Source organism: Oncorhynchus keta, chromosome 21 (assembly GCF_023373465.1).
Source record: "Oncorhynchus keta strain PuntledgeMale-10-30-2019 chromosome 21, Oket_V2, whole genome shotgun sequence".
In the NCBI taxonomy this organism is placed as follows: Eukaryota; Metazoa; Chordata; class Actinopteri; order Salmoniformes; family Salmonidae; genus Oncorhynchus; species Oncorhynchus keta.
This window is the reverse complement of record NC_068441.1, coordinates 20,476,671-20,495,247: the sequence shown is the minus strand read 5'-3', so window position 1 is coordinate 20,495,247 and position 18,577 is coordinate 20,476,671. Positions and strand designations below refer to the sequence as shown.

General features: G+C 43.8%; 2 protein-coding genes across 5 annotated transcripts in view; both read left to right on the top strand.

Moving 5' to 3' along the window:
- The first annotated feature begins 798 nt into the window (after positions 1-798).
- Positions 799-9,736, top strand: tmem183a (transmembrane protein 183A). Its single transcript, XM_035796879.2, has 8 exons — positions 799-1,041; positions 6,245-6,334; positions 6,442-6,612; positions 6,878-7,037; positions 7,241-7,421; positions 7,960-8,040; positions 8,155-8,313; positions 8,486-9,736. Exons 1-8 carry the CDS (start codon positions 978-980, stop codon positions 8,669-8,671), a joined length of 1,092 nt encoding a protein of 363 aa, XP_035652772.1. The 5' UTR covers positions 799-977; the 3' UTR covers positions 8,672-9,736.
- An 8,403-nt stretch (positions 9,737-18,139) lies between these two features.
- Positions 18,140-18,577, top strand: part of tfeb (transcription factor EB) — a 107,838-nt gene continuing 107,400 nt past the window's right edge. For all 4 annotated transcript variants that reach the window (XM_052473456.1, XM_052473457.1, XM_052473453.1 and 1 more), the window contains exon 1: positions 18,140-18,425. The gene's annotated coding sequence lies outside the window, so the exon portion shown is untranslated. The remainder of the gene's footprint in view (positions 18,426-18,577) is intronic.

Genomic DNA, 18,577 nt, shown 5'->3' with positions numbered 1-18,577 from the left:
TGGTTTCATAGTAGCCTGGCTGTCTCTCTTATGCTACTTCATAAGATTTAAGATGACAAAATATGTTGGGATTTTAACTCAACCTTCATCAGAGATACTATTGAGGAGATGGAAAATTCCATTGGTATCGTATTATAACGCCCGTAGTGTACGTTGCCCACGCGCCGTCAATGGGCCGCGCGGTGCATTCTGGGAGATTCTGGGACAAGGGGCGCTAGCCCAAAAACACAATATGAACATACATCTCGTAAACAATAAGTACAACATTATCAAATATTTTCCGAGATAGTTCACTTGTTATCTGTAATATAGTATAGCTTGAAATCGTGACATTACGTACTTTCGAGGAATAGGCAGGGTTTTCAACATTTGATGCGTTCAAGACAACTGGGACCTACGTGGTCAAATCACAACGTTAGTAATCTTCAAGTCGGAACATCGGAGCTCTAGAAAGAGGCCCGAATTCCCGAGGCGGAATTGTTAGTTGGATGACCGTTCAAAACTATTTTCCCAGTCAGAGCTAGTTTTTTCCAAGTTAACAGTTGTTTGAACGCGGCATCATGCCCTGATTTTGATAAGGGATTTGCGTGACGATTACACAATTGTTCGACAGTCTGCTGGTGAGGCTTTATATACGTTCCTCCATTCCATTTTCCAATGGGATTCCTATCTCCTCCTTTCCTTAATATATCTGTCCTCATCCAGGGTAACCGACTAATCTGATTGGCGAATGACCACTCTTGTCCAATCAAATTCGATAAGGATGAGCTCGTCGTTGACAACTGAAACGAAGGAAGTCTCGCGTTATTTAATGAACGTCAACTAATTTGCGTCAGTCCCCATGATGGCTGAAGATCCTGGAGGAACATTTTTCGATTGCTGTCCCACCTTTTTCTCTTTCTCTTTACCTCTGCTTGTCATAGAGACATGGCAGGACACACAGCCTCGATAAGTGGCCACAGACCCCTCTTACCGCCATGCCCAAGAAAGGGAACCGAAAACGGCTGAAATTTCGGTCTGGGGACATCTGCTCCGAGTCAGGTAGCTAGCTCGCTGAAGCGAAGTCTTTGACCCTGACGTCGGCTTTCAGTGGTGGACATATTGGGTTGATCCTCGAGGATAAAAATCAAACTACCCGATTCTATTACCATCATTGATTAAAAAAATATATAATTGCATGTGCATATTCATGAGGCTTGCAATGTCAAAGGTATGTAGGCCTATTTTTGGTCGATGTCAGGCATACCCATCAGAGGCGCATCGCAGTGTAGCTAACGTTAGTCAGTAGGGTTCGTGGGTGGGAATCGCTGGGGAAGCCGAGTCAATTAAAAAAAAGTCATATTACAACCTATGTTGGGATATTTGCGTTTTCTCTGTAATTTATAAATACAAATACAACGTTTTTAATCCCAAAACCAGAGAGCAGGTTAAGTCCACAAAGCAAATAATGCATTGAAAGTTATGACCTGCAGCATGGTCAAGCAAGTTAATGTTTGACAGGTCACTAAAACATATACTGATTTATAACTACAGTTACTGCAAGTCAGCACAAATACAACAGGAGTACTGCCTCTGCTATTCCAGCATCATTTCAAATGAAACATTTAAATAAAATCAAGATGCTTAGTTTAATACACGGAAAACAAACTTATAGATACCAAAAACGCACACAGATTAGCATCACTGTAGTGCTATTCACTCAACTGTACGACTTGATTAGTTCAGTGTTAACTAGCTACATAGCTGTCTTTGTTTCCAAGATAATTGTGTAGTTTAGTGTGTGTAGCCTTGGAGTGATTATCTTAATTCACTGAGGTTCGCTAGCCAGCTATTTGTCGTCCTTAACGTAGGAGACTCTGCTAGCTAGCCAACAGCTAACTGCTAACAGCTAGCCAACGTCTGCTGTTTTGAATTCAACAACCCGGTCAGGTGGTTTCACATTTTCGTTTCATTGCAGTGCAGCGGTTTGATTTGTTTGATCGTGGCTAGCTGCATAGCCGTCTTTGTTTCAAAGATAATTGTGTAGTCTAGACCGATTCCCTAGGTTAGCTAGCCAGCTATTGTCGTTCTTTTAACTCAACGTAACGTAAACAACACTGCTAGCTAGCCAGCTACAATAGCAGCACTGTAGAATTATTACACTCAACGGAACGAATTAGTGTAGTGTCAACAACGCAGCTACTGCCAGCTCCTACTTTAGCAGTACTGTATCATTTTAATCATTTTAGTCAATAAGATTCTTGCTACGTAAGCTTAACTTTCTGAACATTCGAGACGTGTAGTCCGCTTGTCATTCCAATTTCATTAGCGTAGCCTTTTCTGTAGCCTGTCAACTATGTGTCTGTCTATCCCTGTTCTCTCCTCTCTGCACAGACCATACAAACGCTCCACACCGCGTGGCCGCGAAACCTGGTGGTCCCAGCGCGTCACCCACGTGGAGTTCCAGGTCTCTGGTAGCCTCTGGAACTGCCAATCTGCGGCCAACAAGGCAGAGTTCATCTCAGCCTATGCCTCCCTCCAGTCCCTTGACTTCTTGGCACTGACGGAAACATGGATCACCACAGATAACACTGCTACTCCTACTGCTCTCTCCTCGTCCGCCCACGTGTTCTCGCACACCCCCGAAGCTTCTGGTCACGGGGTGGTGGCACCGGGATCCTCATCTCTCCCAAGTGGTCTTTCTCTCTTTCTCCCCTTACCCATCTGTCTATTGCCTCCTTTGAATTCCATGCTGTCACAGTTACCAGCCCTTTCAAGCTTAACATCCTTATCATTTATCGCCCTCCAGGTTCCTCGGAGAGTTCATCAATGAGCTTGATGCCTTGATAAGCTCCTTTCCTGAGGACGGCTCACCTTCACAGTTCTGGGCGACTTTAACCTCCCCACGTCTACCTTTGACTCATTCCTCTCTGCCTCCTTCTTTCCACTCCTCTCCTCTTTTGACCTCACCCTCTCACCCCTCCCCCTACTCACAAGGCAGGCAATACGCTTGACCTCATCTTTACTAGATGCTGTTCTTCCACTAACCTCATTGCAACTCCCCTCCAAGTCTCCGACCACTACCTTGTATCCTTTTCCCTCTCGCTCTCATCCAACACTTCCCACACTGCCCCTACTCGGATGGTATCGCGCCGTCCCAATCTTCGCTCTCTCTCCCCCGCTACTCTCTCCTCTTCCATCCTATCTTCTCTTCCCTCTGCTCAAACTTTCTCCAACCTATCTCCTGATTCTGCCTCCTCAACCCTCCTCTCCTCCCTTACTGCATCCTTTGACTCCCTATGTCCCCTATCCTCCAGGCCGGCTCGGTCCTCCCCTCCCGCTCCGTGGCTCGACGACTCATTGCGAGCTCACAGAACAGGGCTCCGGGCAGCCGAGTGGAAATGGAGGAAAACTCAGGCATCCTTTCACTCCCTCCTCTCTACATTTTCCTCTCTGCTGCTAAAGCCACTTTCTACCATTCTAAATTCCAAGCATCTGCCTCTAACCCTTCTTTGCCACCTTCTCCTCCCTCCTGAATCCTCCCCCCCCCTCCCTCCTCCCTCTCTGCAGATGACTTCATTTTGAAAAGGGTCGATGACATCCGATCCTCGTTTGCTAAGTCAAACGACACCGCTGGTTCTGCTCACACTGCCCTACCCTATGCTCTGACCTCTTTCTCCCCTCTCTCTCCAGATGAAATCTCGCGTCTTGTGACGGCCGGCCGCCCAACAACCTGCCCGCTTGACCCTATCCCCTCCTCTCTTCTCCAGACCATTTCCGGAGACCTTCTCCCTTACCTTACCTCGCTCATCAACTCATCCCTGACCGCTGGCTGCAAATGTCAACAACTACAGACCAGTATCCCTTCTCTCTTTTCTCTCCAAAACTCTTGGCGTGCCGTCCTTGGCCAGCTCTACCGCTATCTCTCTCAGAATGACCTTCTTGATCCAAATCAGTCAGGTTTCAAGACTAGTCATTCAACTGAGACTGCTCTTCTCTGTAGAGGCGCTCCGCACTGCTAAAGCTAACTCTCTCTCCTCTGCTCTCATCCTTCTAGACCTATCGGCTGCCTTCGATACTGTGAACCATCAGATCCTCCTCTCTCCACCCTCTCCGAGTTGGGCATCTCCGGCGTCCTACCTGACAGGTCGCTCCTACCAGGTGGCGTGGCGAGAATCTGTCTCCTCACCACGCGCTCTCACCACTGGTGTCCCCCAGGGCTCTGTTCTAGGCCCTCTCTTATTCTCTATACACCAAGTCACTTGGCTCTGTCATGGTCTCTCCTATCATTGCTATGCAGACGACACACAATTAATCTTCTCCTTTCCCCCTTCTGATGACCAGGTGGCGAATCGCATCTCTGCATGTCTGGCAGACATATCAGTGTGGATGACGGATCACCACCTCAAGCTGAACCTCAGCAAGACGGAGCTCCTCTTCCTCCCGGGGAAGGACTGCCCGTTCCATGATCTCGCCATCACGGTTGACAACTCCATTGTGTCCTCCTCCCAGAGCGCTAAGAACTTGACGTGATCCTGGACTTTCTGCTGTCCCGTTCCTGTAGGTTCATGCTCTACAACATCCGCTCCCCTGCCTCACACAGGAAGCGGCGCAGGTTGGCACTTGTCATCTCCCGTCTTGATTACTGCACTTGTTGGCTGGGCTGCCTGTGCCATTAAACCCCTACAACTCATCCAGATGCACCTTCCCAAGTTCTCTCACGTCACCCCGCTCCTCCGCTCTCTCCACTGGCTTCCAGTTGAAGCTCGCATCCGCTGACCATGGTGCTCGCCTGCGGACTTTCTGGCTGATCTCACCCAAACAAGACTGCGTTCATCCACCTCTGGCCTCCGCCTCCCTACCACTGAGGAAGTACTTGACCCAGTCAAAACTGAATTGACTTTCTGGAGACTGTCTCAGATGGATAGGGTAAGTAAGGGTAAGTAATCCTTCTCACCCCCCTTCTCCCCCAACAAGATTTAGATGCTCCCACTGGTTGTCATAAGGTGTATGCTTGACTGATTGAATTTAGTCTCAATGTTGCTAAATATCATGTGGCTGTCAATGGTACTGATTTGTCAGTGTGCACATGTAAGAAAAAAAACTAAAATTCCCTCACCCTACTTGTAGACTAGTTGAATGCCATCCTCCTCTCTTACATGTTGGCAAAATGGGCTATGGCTCTGTTTTATATAGTAAGCTTTTAGTTTTCATTTTCATAGGCTAGCATGCATTTTAGCTAGGTTGCCTAACTTCCTCACATGGGCTAAAATGAACCACATACGTTAGCTAGTTAACGTGAGCCAACTAGGCTTCATCTAAGCTACATATTGAACTTCAATCGTCTCAGACCAGTGGCAGAATATATTCATTCATGGTTAGCTCATTTTTATTGGTCAAATATTTGGAGAAGCCTGGCTTCCCATGGGGCTCCTGAGTGACGCAGCGGTCTAAGACACTGCATCTCAGTGCTAGACAACACTGAGTGTAGTCAGACTTCTCATTGTATTCCTTTCTCTGCTGTGTTCTGAGAAAAGTGAAAGGGCGTGTTCGAGCGGATCACTTTTGTCAAGCCGATGACCATCGGCTTGCATACTTGGTGCTTTCAAGACAACTGGGAACTCAGAAAAAAACAAATTGGAAAATTGGAGCTGCCATGCATTGAGCCTTGATGTTGATGACGTGTCTGACTTTCTGCTGTCTCAGATGCACCGCTCCCCTGACTTGACTGATTGACTTTCTGCTGTCTCAGATGCACCGCTCCCCTGACTTGACAGATTGACTTTCTGCTGTCTCAGATGCACCGCTCCCCTGACTTGACTGATTGACTTTCTGCTGTCTCAGATGCACCGCTCCCCTGACTTGACTGATTGACTTTCTGCTGTCTCAGATGCACCGCTCCCCTGACTTGACTGATTGACTTTCGTCTACAGTCTGTTGCTTACCGTTAGCACTGAAATGAGCACAAAGAAAAGTCATGTTTGAGCCTATCAAATACATGATGCATCTTGGGTAAATTGTGACTGATTGACTGACTGATCGACAAGTAGTTATTTATGATGCAAAGGGAGTTGTTAATCAGTCAGTAGGCAGTTGCCTGCAGTGTCGAACAAGCCAAAAGTGTGACATACCTAACCAGTGTTTTCAGGTCACCACAGACAAAGGAAAAGGCATGAGGGGAGCAAGAAGTTGTTTAGTACTATTGGGATGCACCCTATGTTATTGTGAGCTCTTGGTAAACCGCATATTCTCCCCTCTCTTGCAGTGACTGTCGCTGATTTTGCCAATGCTGACCCAGCCGTTGTGAAGTCGGGGAGGGTGAAAAAGGCTGTTGCCAATGCAGTTGAAAAAGAAGGTAAGGTCATCAATCAAAATGCTTGGGCATGTCCATTCTACACACAGCAATACATTGATAAACCACATTATTGTGCTTACTAACTTTCCACTGTGCTTGTCCTGCAGTGAAGTTGTTGTGTGGACTGGAGGCGTCGCAGGGTTCCTTACAGGAGGTGTTCTCGTCAGTGTCCAGCCTCACCGGAGACGCCCTTGAGAGTAGCGACGACCTCGACCCCGGGGAGGATGGAGTGAACGAGCCTAAAGAGGCACGCAAGAAGAAAAACAAGAGAAGGAAAGGTACACCGCCTCTAGTCATGCATTTTAGAGTTGAGGGCTGTGTCTCATTCCAGATGGTTGCTCCCTTCCCTCTGTCAATGTTAACTGATATTACACAGTGTAACTGGGTAGGTGATAGCAATAAGCTGTAAACTAGGCCTACTTGGAGCTATTGTGTTCACCTATCCAGTCATTTCAGCACCGTATGTGAACAAGGATGGATAGGAGTGAATAACTTTTCTGAATAAAACACAGCCCATTGTTGGACTCTTATCTGTTTTCCCAGAGTGTAGTGAGTGCAGTGATGGGGAGGACTACACAGTGGATATCTGGCTGGTGCTGGCTTCTTATATCCGTCCAGAGGATGTGTGTACGTTTGCTCTGATCTGCAGAAACGCCTGGACCGTCACCTGCACTGCTGCCTTCTGGACCAGACTATACAAAAGGTAGGGTTAGACATTTTCATTGCCACAACCTATATTTTAGGTGGGCTCCTGCAGCTCTTGATAAGACTTGAATCCTGGAAAGTCAGATGCCCTTGGCAACTGGCCCCTAAAGGAGAAGTAGCCTAGTTTTCTTATTTACGTATTCTCTCTTTCCCTCATTTCTCTCCCCCTCCCTCTATCCCCCGTCTCTCCCGCTCCTATAGACACTACAGTCTGGATGCTTACCTGCCGTTTCGTCTGCAGCCAGACTCCATAGCAAGGAAGCGTTGTCTACGGGCTCGCGTGATTCGCTCCCTCTTCCACCTGTATGAGCCATTCAGCTCACGTGTCTCCCTAAGCCCCGCCCTCCCCGAGTCCCCGCCCACCACGCTACTTAACTCCAAGGTAAAGAATTGAGATGGCAACAGGCTAGCGGTTGTGCCATAGAACTGTATGGTGTGTGGAGTTAGAGGTTCTCGCCTTATTCGGATCCTGTGAGGGTCTGATAAATTGATCTGTACTATAACTCACTAATCCTGATCCATCAAGTTCTGGCTTTAATGTGCACTTGACACTTGTGCAATCCAATGCTAAGAGATGTTTTACCTTTTTTCTTTACACCCTAGTATCTCTACTTGCACGTTCATCTTCTGCACATCTACCATTCCAGTGTTTAATTGCTATTTTGTAATTACTTCGCCACCATGGCCTATTTATTACCTTAACTCTCTTATCTTACCTCATTTACACTCACTGTATTTAGACTTGTCTTTTATTCTACTGTATTATTGACTGTTTTGTTTATTCTCTGTGTTATGTGTCAAACTGCTATGCTTTATCCTGGCCAGGTCTCAGTTGCAAATGAGAACTTGTTCTCAACTAGCCTACCTGGTTAAATAATGGTCAAAATTTTTTTTTGTTTTACCTGTTTTCTCTTCTGCAGTGTCTGCTGTTCTGGGTCAATAAGGTTGTGGGCACTCGACCTGAGCCCATGTGGGAGTTCAACTTCAAGTTTGTGAAGCCGGTATGTATTCATGCCGAACTGTCTGAAGTACACTAGTGAAACATGTTTACTTTAAATTTGAAGTAAAACATTTAATTGTAATGAAGGATACCATAGTTTGTGTCTCTCCTCTAGGCGATGAGGTGTAAGGCTGGCAGTGCCACCCGGGGTCTGCTGCTGCCGCGTCAGTATGAGGAGGTCCATGCCAACCCAGACTCAGACTGTTACCTGCTGCAGGTCACCACCCTCAACTTCATCTTCACCTCAATTGTCATGGGGATGACCCTTTCCCTGGTCAGTACACCACTCACTCATCCTGGTTTTTACTCTGTACAGACAGTCTCCATCCATGAAGTTGCATTGTTAAAGTCACAATGTGGTTGTACCTCATAGTGGGCCTGTTTTAGGAAAGGGGAACCTGTGCCTCCTTCCTGTCTAACCCACTCTGTCTCTGTTCCCTCTCCAGTTTAAGGTCAATGTGAATGCGGACATGCGTCACCACAGAGTGTGTCTGGTGTTCCAGGACTCTCCTCTCCAGCAGGGGAGAAGGAAAGGGGAGCAGGGGGGGACACAGGTGGTGCTGGACCCTGTACACAGCGTGAGACTCATGGACTGGTGGCATCCTCAGTACCCTTCATCCCCCTACACCTAGAGCCCTCATATTATCCCACATGCTCCACACAACACCCATTTAGTCCTAGAAATCACTGTAACCGTCTGCTCGTACACCTAGAACGCCCAAAACCATCCACAATACAGTCTCCCTGTACACCCAGAACCTTGCTTCACCTCACCCTTCTCCAGCCCCCAACACGGAGTCCTCTAGTGTATTATTTACACCCCCCTACACCAAAAACCACCTACCTCTTCAGTACCCTAGCTCTCTATAGACAAACCCTCAACTTCCAATCCCCCTCACATTGCCTACCCTCAGACCACCCTATACGTTTGTTGAACAGATGTAGACAATGTCATTTCTTTTAATATTTCCTCTCTGTAACTGTGACCTCTTTAAGGGACTTTTGATTTCACTTATTGATTTGACTATTCTACGGGCCAAAATGATTTGCTGCTTGTGTAATTATTTCATACCTCTAATCATTGCTTACTTTTAAATTGTAATTTTTAAAACCCCACCTCCTGATTCATCCCCTGTGTATTCTCCTCAGGAATTAATGTCAGTTCTGAGGCTGCTGCATTGTAAAGGAGCAGCATTTTATATCCTGCCTCTGTCTGTTAGAATGTTTATGAACACCAGGAGACCAGTTGTATGTAAACAATGACCAGTAGAAACATGTCAATCATGCTTAATTTCAACAAAAAAAAAGGCGGGGTATTTGAAGAATCAACATATAATACCCACAAGAGACTATTTCAGTTCTACTATTTACTCAATCGTCCAATCAAAATTAATTTAAGAACATTTGTGTTTGAATTCAGAACTTTATCGTGTGTAGTGAAAAGCAAAGCTTTTTGTTGATGATCAGACCTGAAATTGCTTTATTGTAAATGCATGTATCGCTGATTGACCTTGTGAAGGACATGTATACATGTTTGGCTGTGAGAGCCATCCATAATATCATTCTGCATGTAAAGTCTGGAAGCTGTCTGTATGTGATCTGATTGTTTGGCCAACCTCCTGCACTGTAATACAACTGTAAAGAACCCCTTCCATACTATTCTGTATTTCTCTCAATACAAATGGGGTTTCTTACTATCATGTTTCACATATGGTGATATATACTTAAAATGTTGCTGCTATATAGCCTGTGGGGTAAAGTAATACAGTATTTAGTCCTATCCAACTGTTTCCTTGACAATAGTGCCCTTTTGTGGTAAATGGAGGTAAACATGGGAAGTTTAAAAAAACATTTTATTTAACCAGGTAAGCCAGTTAAGAACACATTCTTATTTACAATGCTGCCTTATGGGACTCCCAATCACATCTGGTTGTGATACAGCCTGGATTCGAACCAGGGTGTCTGTAGTGATGCCTCTAGCGCTGAGATGCAGTGACTTAAGACTGCTGCACCACTCGGGTATAGCTGCATAGATATATTTTGGGGTGAAAGCATTTGTACAGTTTAAACCATTTTTAAAAAATAATAGAAATCCCAGAGTATCACACGTTAAATTGTTAAATGTGGTCAATTGAATGTTTATCCATGTATTGCAATGTGGATAATTGATTGTTGAATTACAGCTGATGCGGAATCCACAAAGACAATAGGGCGAGGCCACGCAACCAGTAACGGTGCGTGGGTAAAGTCACTGGGGAAGCAAGGAGAAGCCATATTACAACTTAGTGAATTCAGACCCCTTGTAATTTTCCACATATTAACTTAAGTATTCAGACCCTCTGCTATGAGACTTGAAATTGAGCTCAGGTGCATCCTGTTTACATTGATCATTTTTTAGATGTTTCTACAGCTTGATTGTAGTCCACCTGTGCTAAATTCCATTGATTGGACATGATTTGGAAAGGTACACACCTGCCTATATACAGTGCATTCGGGAAGCATTCAGACCCTGGATTTGAACCAGATCGAAAATCTCTGGAGCGACCATAAAAACAGCATGATGACTTTGCTCATTGTGTGTGTATATAATTCATTCTTGCATCTATCCATGAGCTTTCGTCCTGTCACCTTTTCCCTGGACTTATGGACTTCCGTGCACAACACATCAGTGCTCTGTGACTAGGCAAAACAAACTTTCCTAGTCAAACCTTCATACCATGGCCACTAACCGCTACACACAGCCTACGTTGTTGTCACGCCATAGTCAACTAGAACTAACGCTTTACTAAACCCGCTACAATCATGCAGTATGGTGTACAGTCAGAAAGCAGTTTAGCAGTTACACCAGCGGGCCCTGTGGCAGAAAATGAACCAAACCAAAAGCTTACATTGACTTGGAAGAGTTCCAGTGTTGGATAGACATAGCATCCTTCTATGTTTGAGTAGGCTGAACTAGCTAGCTGCATTTGCTAGCTAAGGGTAGTCATCCGGCTACACCATGGTGCTATCCTACAGACTGCTGCTGAGGCTACTGTAGACCATTGCAAAACTGTTTTAATAAATTATTTGGTGGCATGAATATATTTAGTATAGTTTTGTCTGAAAATTATCACTTTTTTTGGTTTACTATTTTTATGAAATTCCCTGAGGATGGTCCTCTTCCTTCTCTGAGAAACCTCCACTGGTTGACTCACCCTACTTGTAGAGTAATGCCAATGACATCCTCTCTTTCATGTTGATGAAACGGTCTATCACTGTGTCATACAGTACACTATTTTATTTTTTGCTGTCCAAGGCTACCCGGCGAAAATGCTTGCTCGTTAGCCATACTTCCATTCATGGGCAACGTTAGCAAGTTAACATTAGCCTTCTACAACTAGCTACATATTTAACTTACATCCTCTCAGGCCAGGGGCACAACAATGTATGAATTAATGGTTGGCTCAGAATCGTCATTATAATCATTGGACAGTACGGAGAATTAAGTAAAACCACAAGTCCAAATCCTTATCTCCATCCATGGCTAATTTAGGAAAGGGACAAATTTAGTTAGATAGCTAGAGCACTGGAGCACTTCAAGTTCTTTCTGTCAATGACTTATGCTCTCAATGCGATCTGATAGGAGTGATGCCAAAATCCAACCTGGTTTCCCTTGACACTTTTTTTGGTGCACCAGGACCATTTACCATTGAGATTGCCCAGTTTAGCTCAATACTGATTCGCAAAAAAAAAATGTATCAAGGGAGGCCAAATGCTCGCTGGCTTCCCTTGTATTCCATTCAATACAATGGGCCGCAATAATGTCATACTCGTTTGCACCAGACAGCATCAGCCAGATAGTTGAACATGCGTATCGTTAGCATAGTAAGAAAATCCATACTTAAATTGTTAGGATCATAAGAAAAGCCGTGCGTGAAACATGAAATGTAACCATTGAATGAGGTCTGTAAACGTACAAATCCTACGTTACGACTATGAATGAACATTTACACGTCTAATTCTTACTTTGTCTCCTTTCACTTGGTTAGACTTTTTTTATACGTACAAACTTTTGTCAGGAACGTGGAATCTGCAAAGGACATGAACCGCACGTAGCTAGTTGAAGTTAGCTCGTCAATCAAGCAACTTCATACCAGAGAATAGAGTTGCTTTGCAGCTTCTGGTTTAATTTCCCAAATTAAAGTCTGGAGCTTGTTTCAGAACGGCATTCGATAACACTGTTATACCAGTAGATGGCGTAGTATTGGCTTGAGCCTTCAGAAAATTACTTGTGAGAGAATGAAACTATAAAGCCACAGAAGAGTATTGTCAGGGCAGGTATTCCCAAACAGGGGTACGCGTACCCCCAGGTGTACATGCAATGCCGTTCTGTACCATCACTCATTCATATATTTGTATGTACATATTCTTCATCCCTTTACACTTGTGTGTATAAGGTATTTGTTGTGGAATTGTTAGGTTAGATTACTTGTTGGTTATTACTGCATGGTCGGAACTAGAAGCACAAGCATTTCGCTACACTCGCATTAACATCTGCTAACCATGTGTATGTGACAAATAACATTTGATTTGATTTGAATGCCGTCGGGGTACGCCAAATAAGCGAGATTCATATAAAATTAAAAAAGAGCCCACAGAATGGGATGGCGCAATATTGAATTAGCCATATTTTGGTGGATGCATGGGGATGTCCACGTCACCCAGAGATATGCCCATGCTGTAAAGATGCACCTAGTGGACTGAAACTTCACTGTTGTAGGCGTAATACAGCTAGTATCTAGACTTGCGCTGAGGAGTAATAGAGAATGGAGACTTTGAAAACGGTTTCCCTTACTTTTTTTATACTGTTACAGTGCCTTGCGAAAGTATTCGCCCCCCTTGAACTTTGCGACCTTTTGCCACATTTCAGGCTTCAAACATAAAGATATAAAACTGTATTTTTTTGTGAAGAATCAACATCAAGTGGGACACAATCATGAAGTGGAACGACATTTACTGGATATTTCAAACTTTTTTAACAAATCAAAAACTGAAAAATTGGGCGTGCAAAATTATTCAGCCCCTTTACTTTCAGTGCAGCAAACTCTCTCCAGAAGTTCAGTGAGGATCTCTGAATGATCCAATGTTGACCTAAATGACAAATTATGATAAATACAATCCACCTGTGTGTAATCAAGTCTCCGTATAAATGCACCTGCACTGTGATAGTCTCAGAGGTCCGTTAAAAGTGCAGAGAGCATCATGAAGAACAAGGAACACACCAGGCAGGTCCGAGATACTGTTGTGAAGAAGTTTAAAGCCGGATTTGGATACAAAAATATTTCCCAAGATTTAAACATCCCAAGGAGCACTGTGCAAGCGATAATATTGAAATGGAAGGTATCAGACCACTGCAAATCTACCAAGACCTGGCTGTCCCTCTAAACCTTCAGCTCATACAAGGAGAAGACTGATCAGAGATGCAGCCAAGAGGTCCATGATCACTCTGGATGAACTGCAGTGATCTACAGCTGAGGTGGGAGACTCTGTCCATAGGACAACAATCAGTCGTATATTGCACAAATCTGGCCTTTATGGAAGAGTGGCAAGAAGAAAGCCATTTCTTAAAGATATCCATAAAAAGTGTTGTATAAAGTTTGCCACAAGCCACCTGGGAGACACACCAAACATGTGGAAGAAGATGCTCTGGTCAGATGAAACCAAAATTGAACTTTTTGGCAACAATGCAAAACGTTATGTTTGGCGTAAAAGCAACACAGCTCATCACCCTGAACACACCATCCCCACTGTCAAACATGGTGGTGGCAGCATCATGGTTTGGGCCTGCTTTTCTTCAGCAGGGACAGGGAAGATGGTTAAAATTGATGGGAAGATGGATGGAGCCAAATACAGGACCATTCTGGAAGGAAACCTGATGGAGTCTGCAAAAGACCTGAGACTGGGACGGAGATTTGTCTTCCAACAAGACAATGATCCAAAACATAAAGCAAAATCTGCAATGGAATGGTTCAAAAATAAACATATCCAGGTGTTAGAATGGCCAAGTCAAAGTCCAGACCTGAATCCAATCAAGAATCTGTGGAAAGAACTGAAAACTGCTGTTCACAAATGCTCTCCATCCAACCTCACTGAGCTCGAGCTGTTTTGCAAGGAGGGATGGGAAAAAATGTCAGTCTCTCGATGTGCAAAACTGATAGAGACATACCCCAAGCGACTTACAGCTGTAATCGCAGCAAAAGGGGGCGCTACAAAGTATTAACTTAAGGGGGCTGAATAATTTTGCACGCACAATTTTTCCGTTTTTGATTTGTTAAAGAAGTTTGAAATATCCAATAAATGTCGTTCCACTTCATGATTGTGTCCCACTTGTTGTTGATTCTTCACCATAAAATACAGTTTTATATCTTTATGTTTGAAGCCTGAAATGTGGCAAAAGGTCGCAAAGTTCAAGGGGGCCGAATAGTTTCGCAAGGCACTGTATGTTTGTTCGGGTAGCACTCCTCACAGGCTGTTTGGTGTAGGGTTTTCTTGTTGGTGAGATGAATCTGCAAAACTCTTAAAGGTATTATTGTACTTCAGAATTGTAACAAGATTTGTTCAAGCCTAAAATGTTAGTTTGTAATCGTAACATGGTGGTGGTATGTTAACAGATTAAATTTCACATTTCATGTTTCACGGATGGCTTTTCTTACGATCCTAACATTGAACATACGTATTGTTAGGATCGTAAGAAAATATGTACATTAAATATTTTGGTAGCTATCTGGCTCCATATACAGTGGGGCAAAAACGTATTTAGTCAGCCACCAATTGTGCAAGTTCTCCCACTTAAATATATGAGAGAGGCCTATAATTGTCATCATAGGTACACTTAAACTATGACAGACAAAATGAGAAAAAGAAATCTAGAAAATCACATTGTAGGATTTTTAATGAATTTATTTGCAAATTATGGTGGAAAATAAGTATTTGGTCACCTACAAACAAGCAACATTTCTGGCTCTCACAGACCTGTAACTTCTTCTTTAAGAGGCTCCTCTGTCCTCCACTCGATACCTGTATTAATGGCACCTGTTTGAACTTGTTATCAGTATAAAAGACACCTGTCCACAACCTCAAACAGTCACACTCCAACAAACTCCACTATGGCCAAGACCAAAGAGCTGTCAAAGGACACCAGAAACAAAATTGTATACCTGCACCAGGCTGGGAAGACTGAATCTGCAATAGGTAAGCAGCTTGGTTTGAAGAAATCAACTGTGCGAGCAATTATTAGGAAATGGAAGACATACAAGACCACTGATAATCTCACTCGATCTGGGGCTCCACGCAAGATCTCACCCCTTGGTGTCAAAATGATCACAAGAACGGTGAGCAAAAATCCCAGAACCACACGGGGAGACCTAGTGAATGACCTGCAGAGAGCTGGGACCAAAGTAACAAAGCCTACCATCAGTAACACACTACGCCGCCAGGGACTCAAATCCTGCAGTGCCAGACGTGTCCCGCTGCTTAAGCCAGTACATGTCCAGGCCCGTCTGAAGTTTGCTAGAGAGCATTTGGATGATCAGAAGAAGATTGGGAGAATGTCATATGGTCAGATGAAACCAAAATAGAAGTTTTTGGTAAAAACTCAACTCGTCGTGTTTGGAGGACAAATAATGCTGACTTGCATCCAAAGAACACATTTACATTTACATTTACATTTAAGTCATTTAGCAGACGCTCTTATCCAGAGCGACTTACAAATTGGTGCATTCACCTTATGACATCCAGTGGAACAGCCACTTTACAATAGTGCATCTAAATCTTTTAAGGGGGGTGAGAAGGATTACTTTATCCTATCCTAGGTATTCCTTAAAGAGGTGGGGTTTCAGGTGTCTCCGGAAAGGTGGTGATTGACTCCGCTGTCCTGGCGTCGTGAGGGAGTGTGTTCCACCATTGGGGAGCCAGAGCAGCGAACAGTTTTGACTGGGCTGAGCGGGAACTGTACTTCCTCAGTGGTAGGGAGGCGAGCAGGCCAGAGGTGGATGAACGCAGTGCCCTTGTTTGGGTGTAGGGCCTGATCAGAGCCTTGGAGGTACTGAGGTGCCGTTCCCCTCACAGCTCCGTAGGCAAGCACCATGGTCTTTTAGCGGATGCGAGCTTCAACTGGAAGCCAGTGGAGAGAGCGGAGGAGCGGGGTGACGTGAGAGAACACCATACTTACTGTGAAGGATTTGGGTGGAAACATCATGCTTTGGGGCTGTTTTTTCTGCAAAGGGACCAGGACGACTGATCCGTGTAAAGGAAAGAATGAATGGGGCCATGTATCGTGAGATTTTGAGTGAAAACCTCCTTCCATCAGCAAGGGCATTGAAGATGAAACGTGGCTGGGTCTTTCAGCATGACAATGATCCCAAACACACTGCCCGGACAATGAAGGAGTGGCTTCGTAAGAAGCATTTCAAGGTCCTGGAGTGGCCTAGCCAGTCTCCAGATCTCAACCCCATAGAAAATCTTTGGAGGGAGTTGAAAGTCCGTGTTGCCCAGCAACAGCCTCAAAACATCACTGCTCTAGAGATCTGCATGGAGGAATGGGCCAAAATACCAGCAACAGTGTGTGAAAACGTTGTGAAGACTTACAGAAAATGTTTGACTTCTGTCATTGCCAACAAAGGGTATATAACAAAGTATTGAGATAAACTTTTGTTATTGACCAAATACTTATGTTCCACCATAATTTGCAAATAAATTCATTAAAAATCCTACAATGTGATTTTCTGGATTTTTTTCCTCATTTTGTCTATCATAGTTGAAGTGTACCTATGATTAAAATTACAGGCCTCTCTCATCTTTTAAGTGGGAGAACTTGCACAATTGGTGGCTGACTAAATACTTTTTTGCCCCACTGTAGATGGCCTACATGTCAAGAGACAGGGGTGCTGTTTCACTCACTCGGATGCTTTCTCCTGTGAGATACAATCAGGCTCTTGCGAATTTAAGACAAGTAATGAAACACAGAGAGACAAAAGATATATAATTTTATATATATATTTTTCTTGGTAATTATTTTGGGGAAGCCTGGCTTCTCTTGGCACCATGAATACACTGATTGCAACTACTGTGAAACCCCGCCATTCAGTTTCAACACCATGATTTAATAGCAATACACGCACAAGCATTAGTGAGAGTGAAGACAAGGAAGGTGTGCAGCAATGTATGGTCCATTTAAAAGGGAAATTGTCAGGCAGTTGGGAATGTGGGACCATTAAAGCCAATCCTGGTTCAACCAAGTAAAGTACTGGGGTATAATCCTTACTCCAAACAGTTGCAAAACGTTTGCAACGTAAACTAGTGTTTCTATTGGACAGGTTCAGCAAACAGGGAGGGTCCTACCTAAATCTGTCCAATAGAAAAATAATGTTTTGTAACTGTTTGGAGTAGCCTAAGGATAACACCCCATGCATGCACTGCCAGTCAACTCAACTATTTTAACGTCACTTCCCCCGAAAATACCCTTGTCCAATAGAACTACACGAACCCCAAAAGAATATGCAATTGTTTTTTGATGTGATTCCAATGTTGTTGTTTTTTAAATATTGCTTTTATTCGTCTGTGGTTGATGTAAGTAACATAGATTTACATTAAAATATATTCATTGCAATATTAACATCAAATATAAATGTAGTAATAAACAGATTAGGAATATTGTTTGTGATACAACATTTCCCACATAAAGATTTTTTTGGCCGAATACCTGTGAAACACGCTATGGAAAGATTCAAACTGAATATTCTGTGGAATGGAGAGGGAGACCATTTAGCATTTGTTTTTTTCTACCTGTATTTATCTTAGAATGTTTTGGATTGACATACAGAATTTTGTTACAAAGAAAACAGGACAAATTGTACAATTTAATGGTTTTGATAATGATTTATTTCAGAAAATCTGATATTGATCAAATTGTAGTATATTTAATTCAACTGCTAATACTATTAATTTGTTTAGGATTCCTAGCAATATAAATAGTTTGTATATATGTTTGTTTGCAAAACATTTTTTACGACACCCCCCACCCATATTTCCATGTGCGCTCTTCCAACCCCGTCTATTGGTTGCCGGAGTTGTCACAAGTGAACACAGGTGACCTGGGACGCGCCAAGCTCCGCTGACAACATCACAACCAGCGGAAATAAAAACAATTAGCAGCTGGAGTGCAAGTGGAGTGTATCATCCATTTTTCTGAAATTATTAATGACACATAATGCCTTTTTTTCTTTTTGCGTAGTTTGTGTTTGAGGATACGAGCGATTCCACTGACCGCATTGGAGCGCACTGGTGGAAGACCCACGTATTTTCCAGAACCTGCACTCCCAACTTCGTATCATCTGACCTTCAGAGCGTGTAAGTAATATTCCACCGATTAACTTCTGCGAACCGTAAATCGCCATGGGCCAACTCTGGATAACTAACTAGGTTATTTTTTATATTAAAGTAGCTGATCATGCATTGTGCGCCATAGTTTGCACTTTGGAAATCGATTTCACGGTCATTCA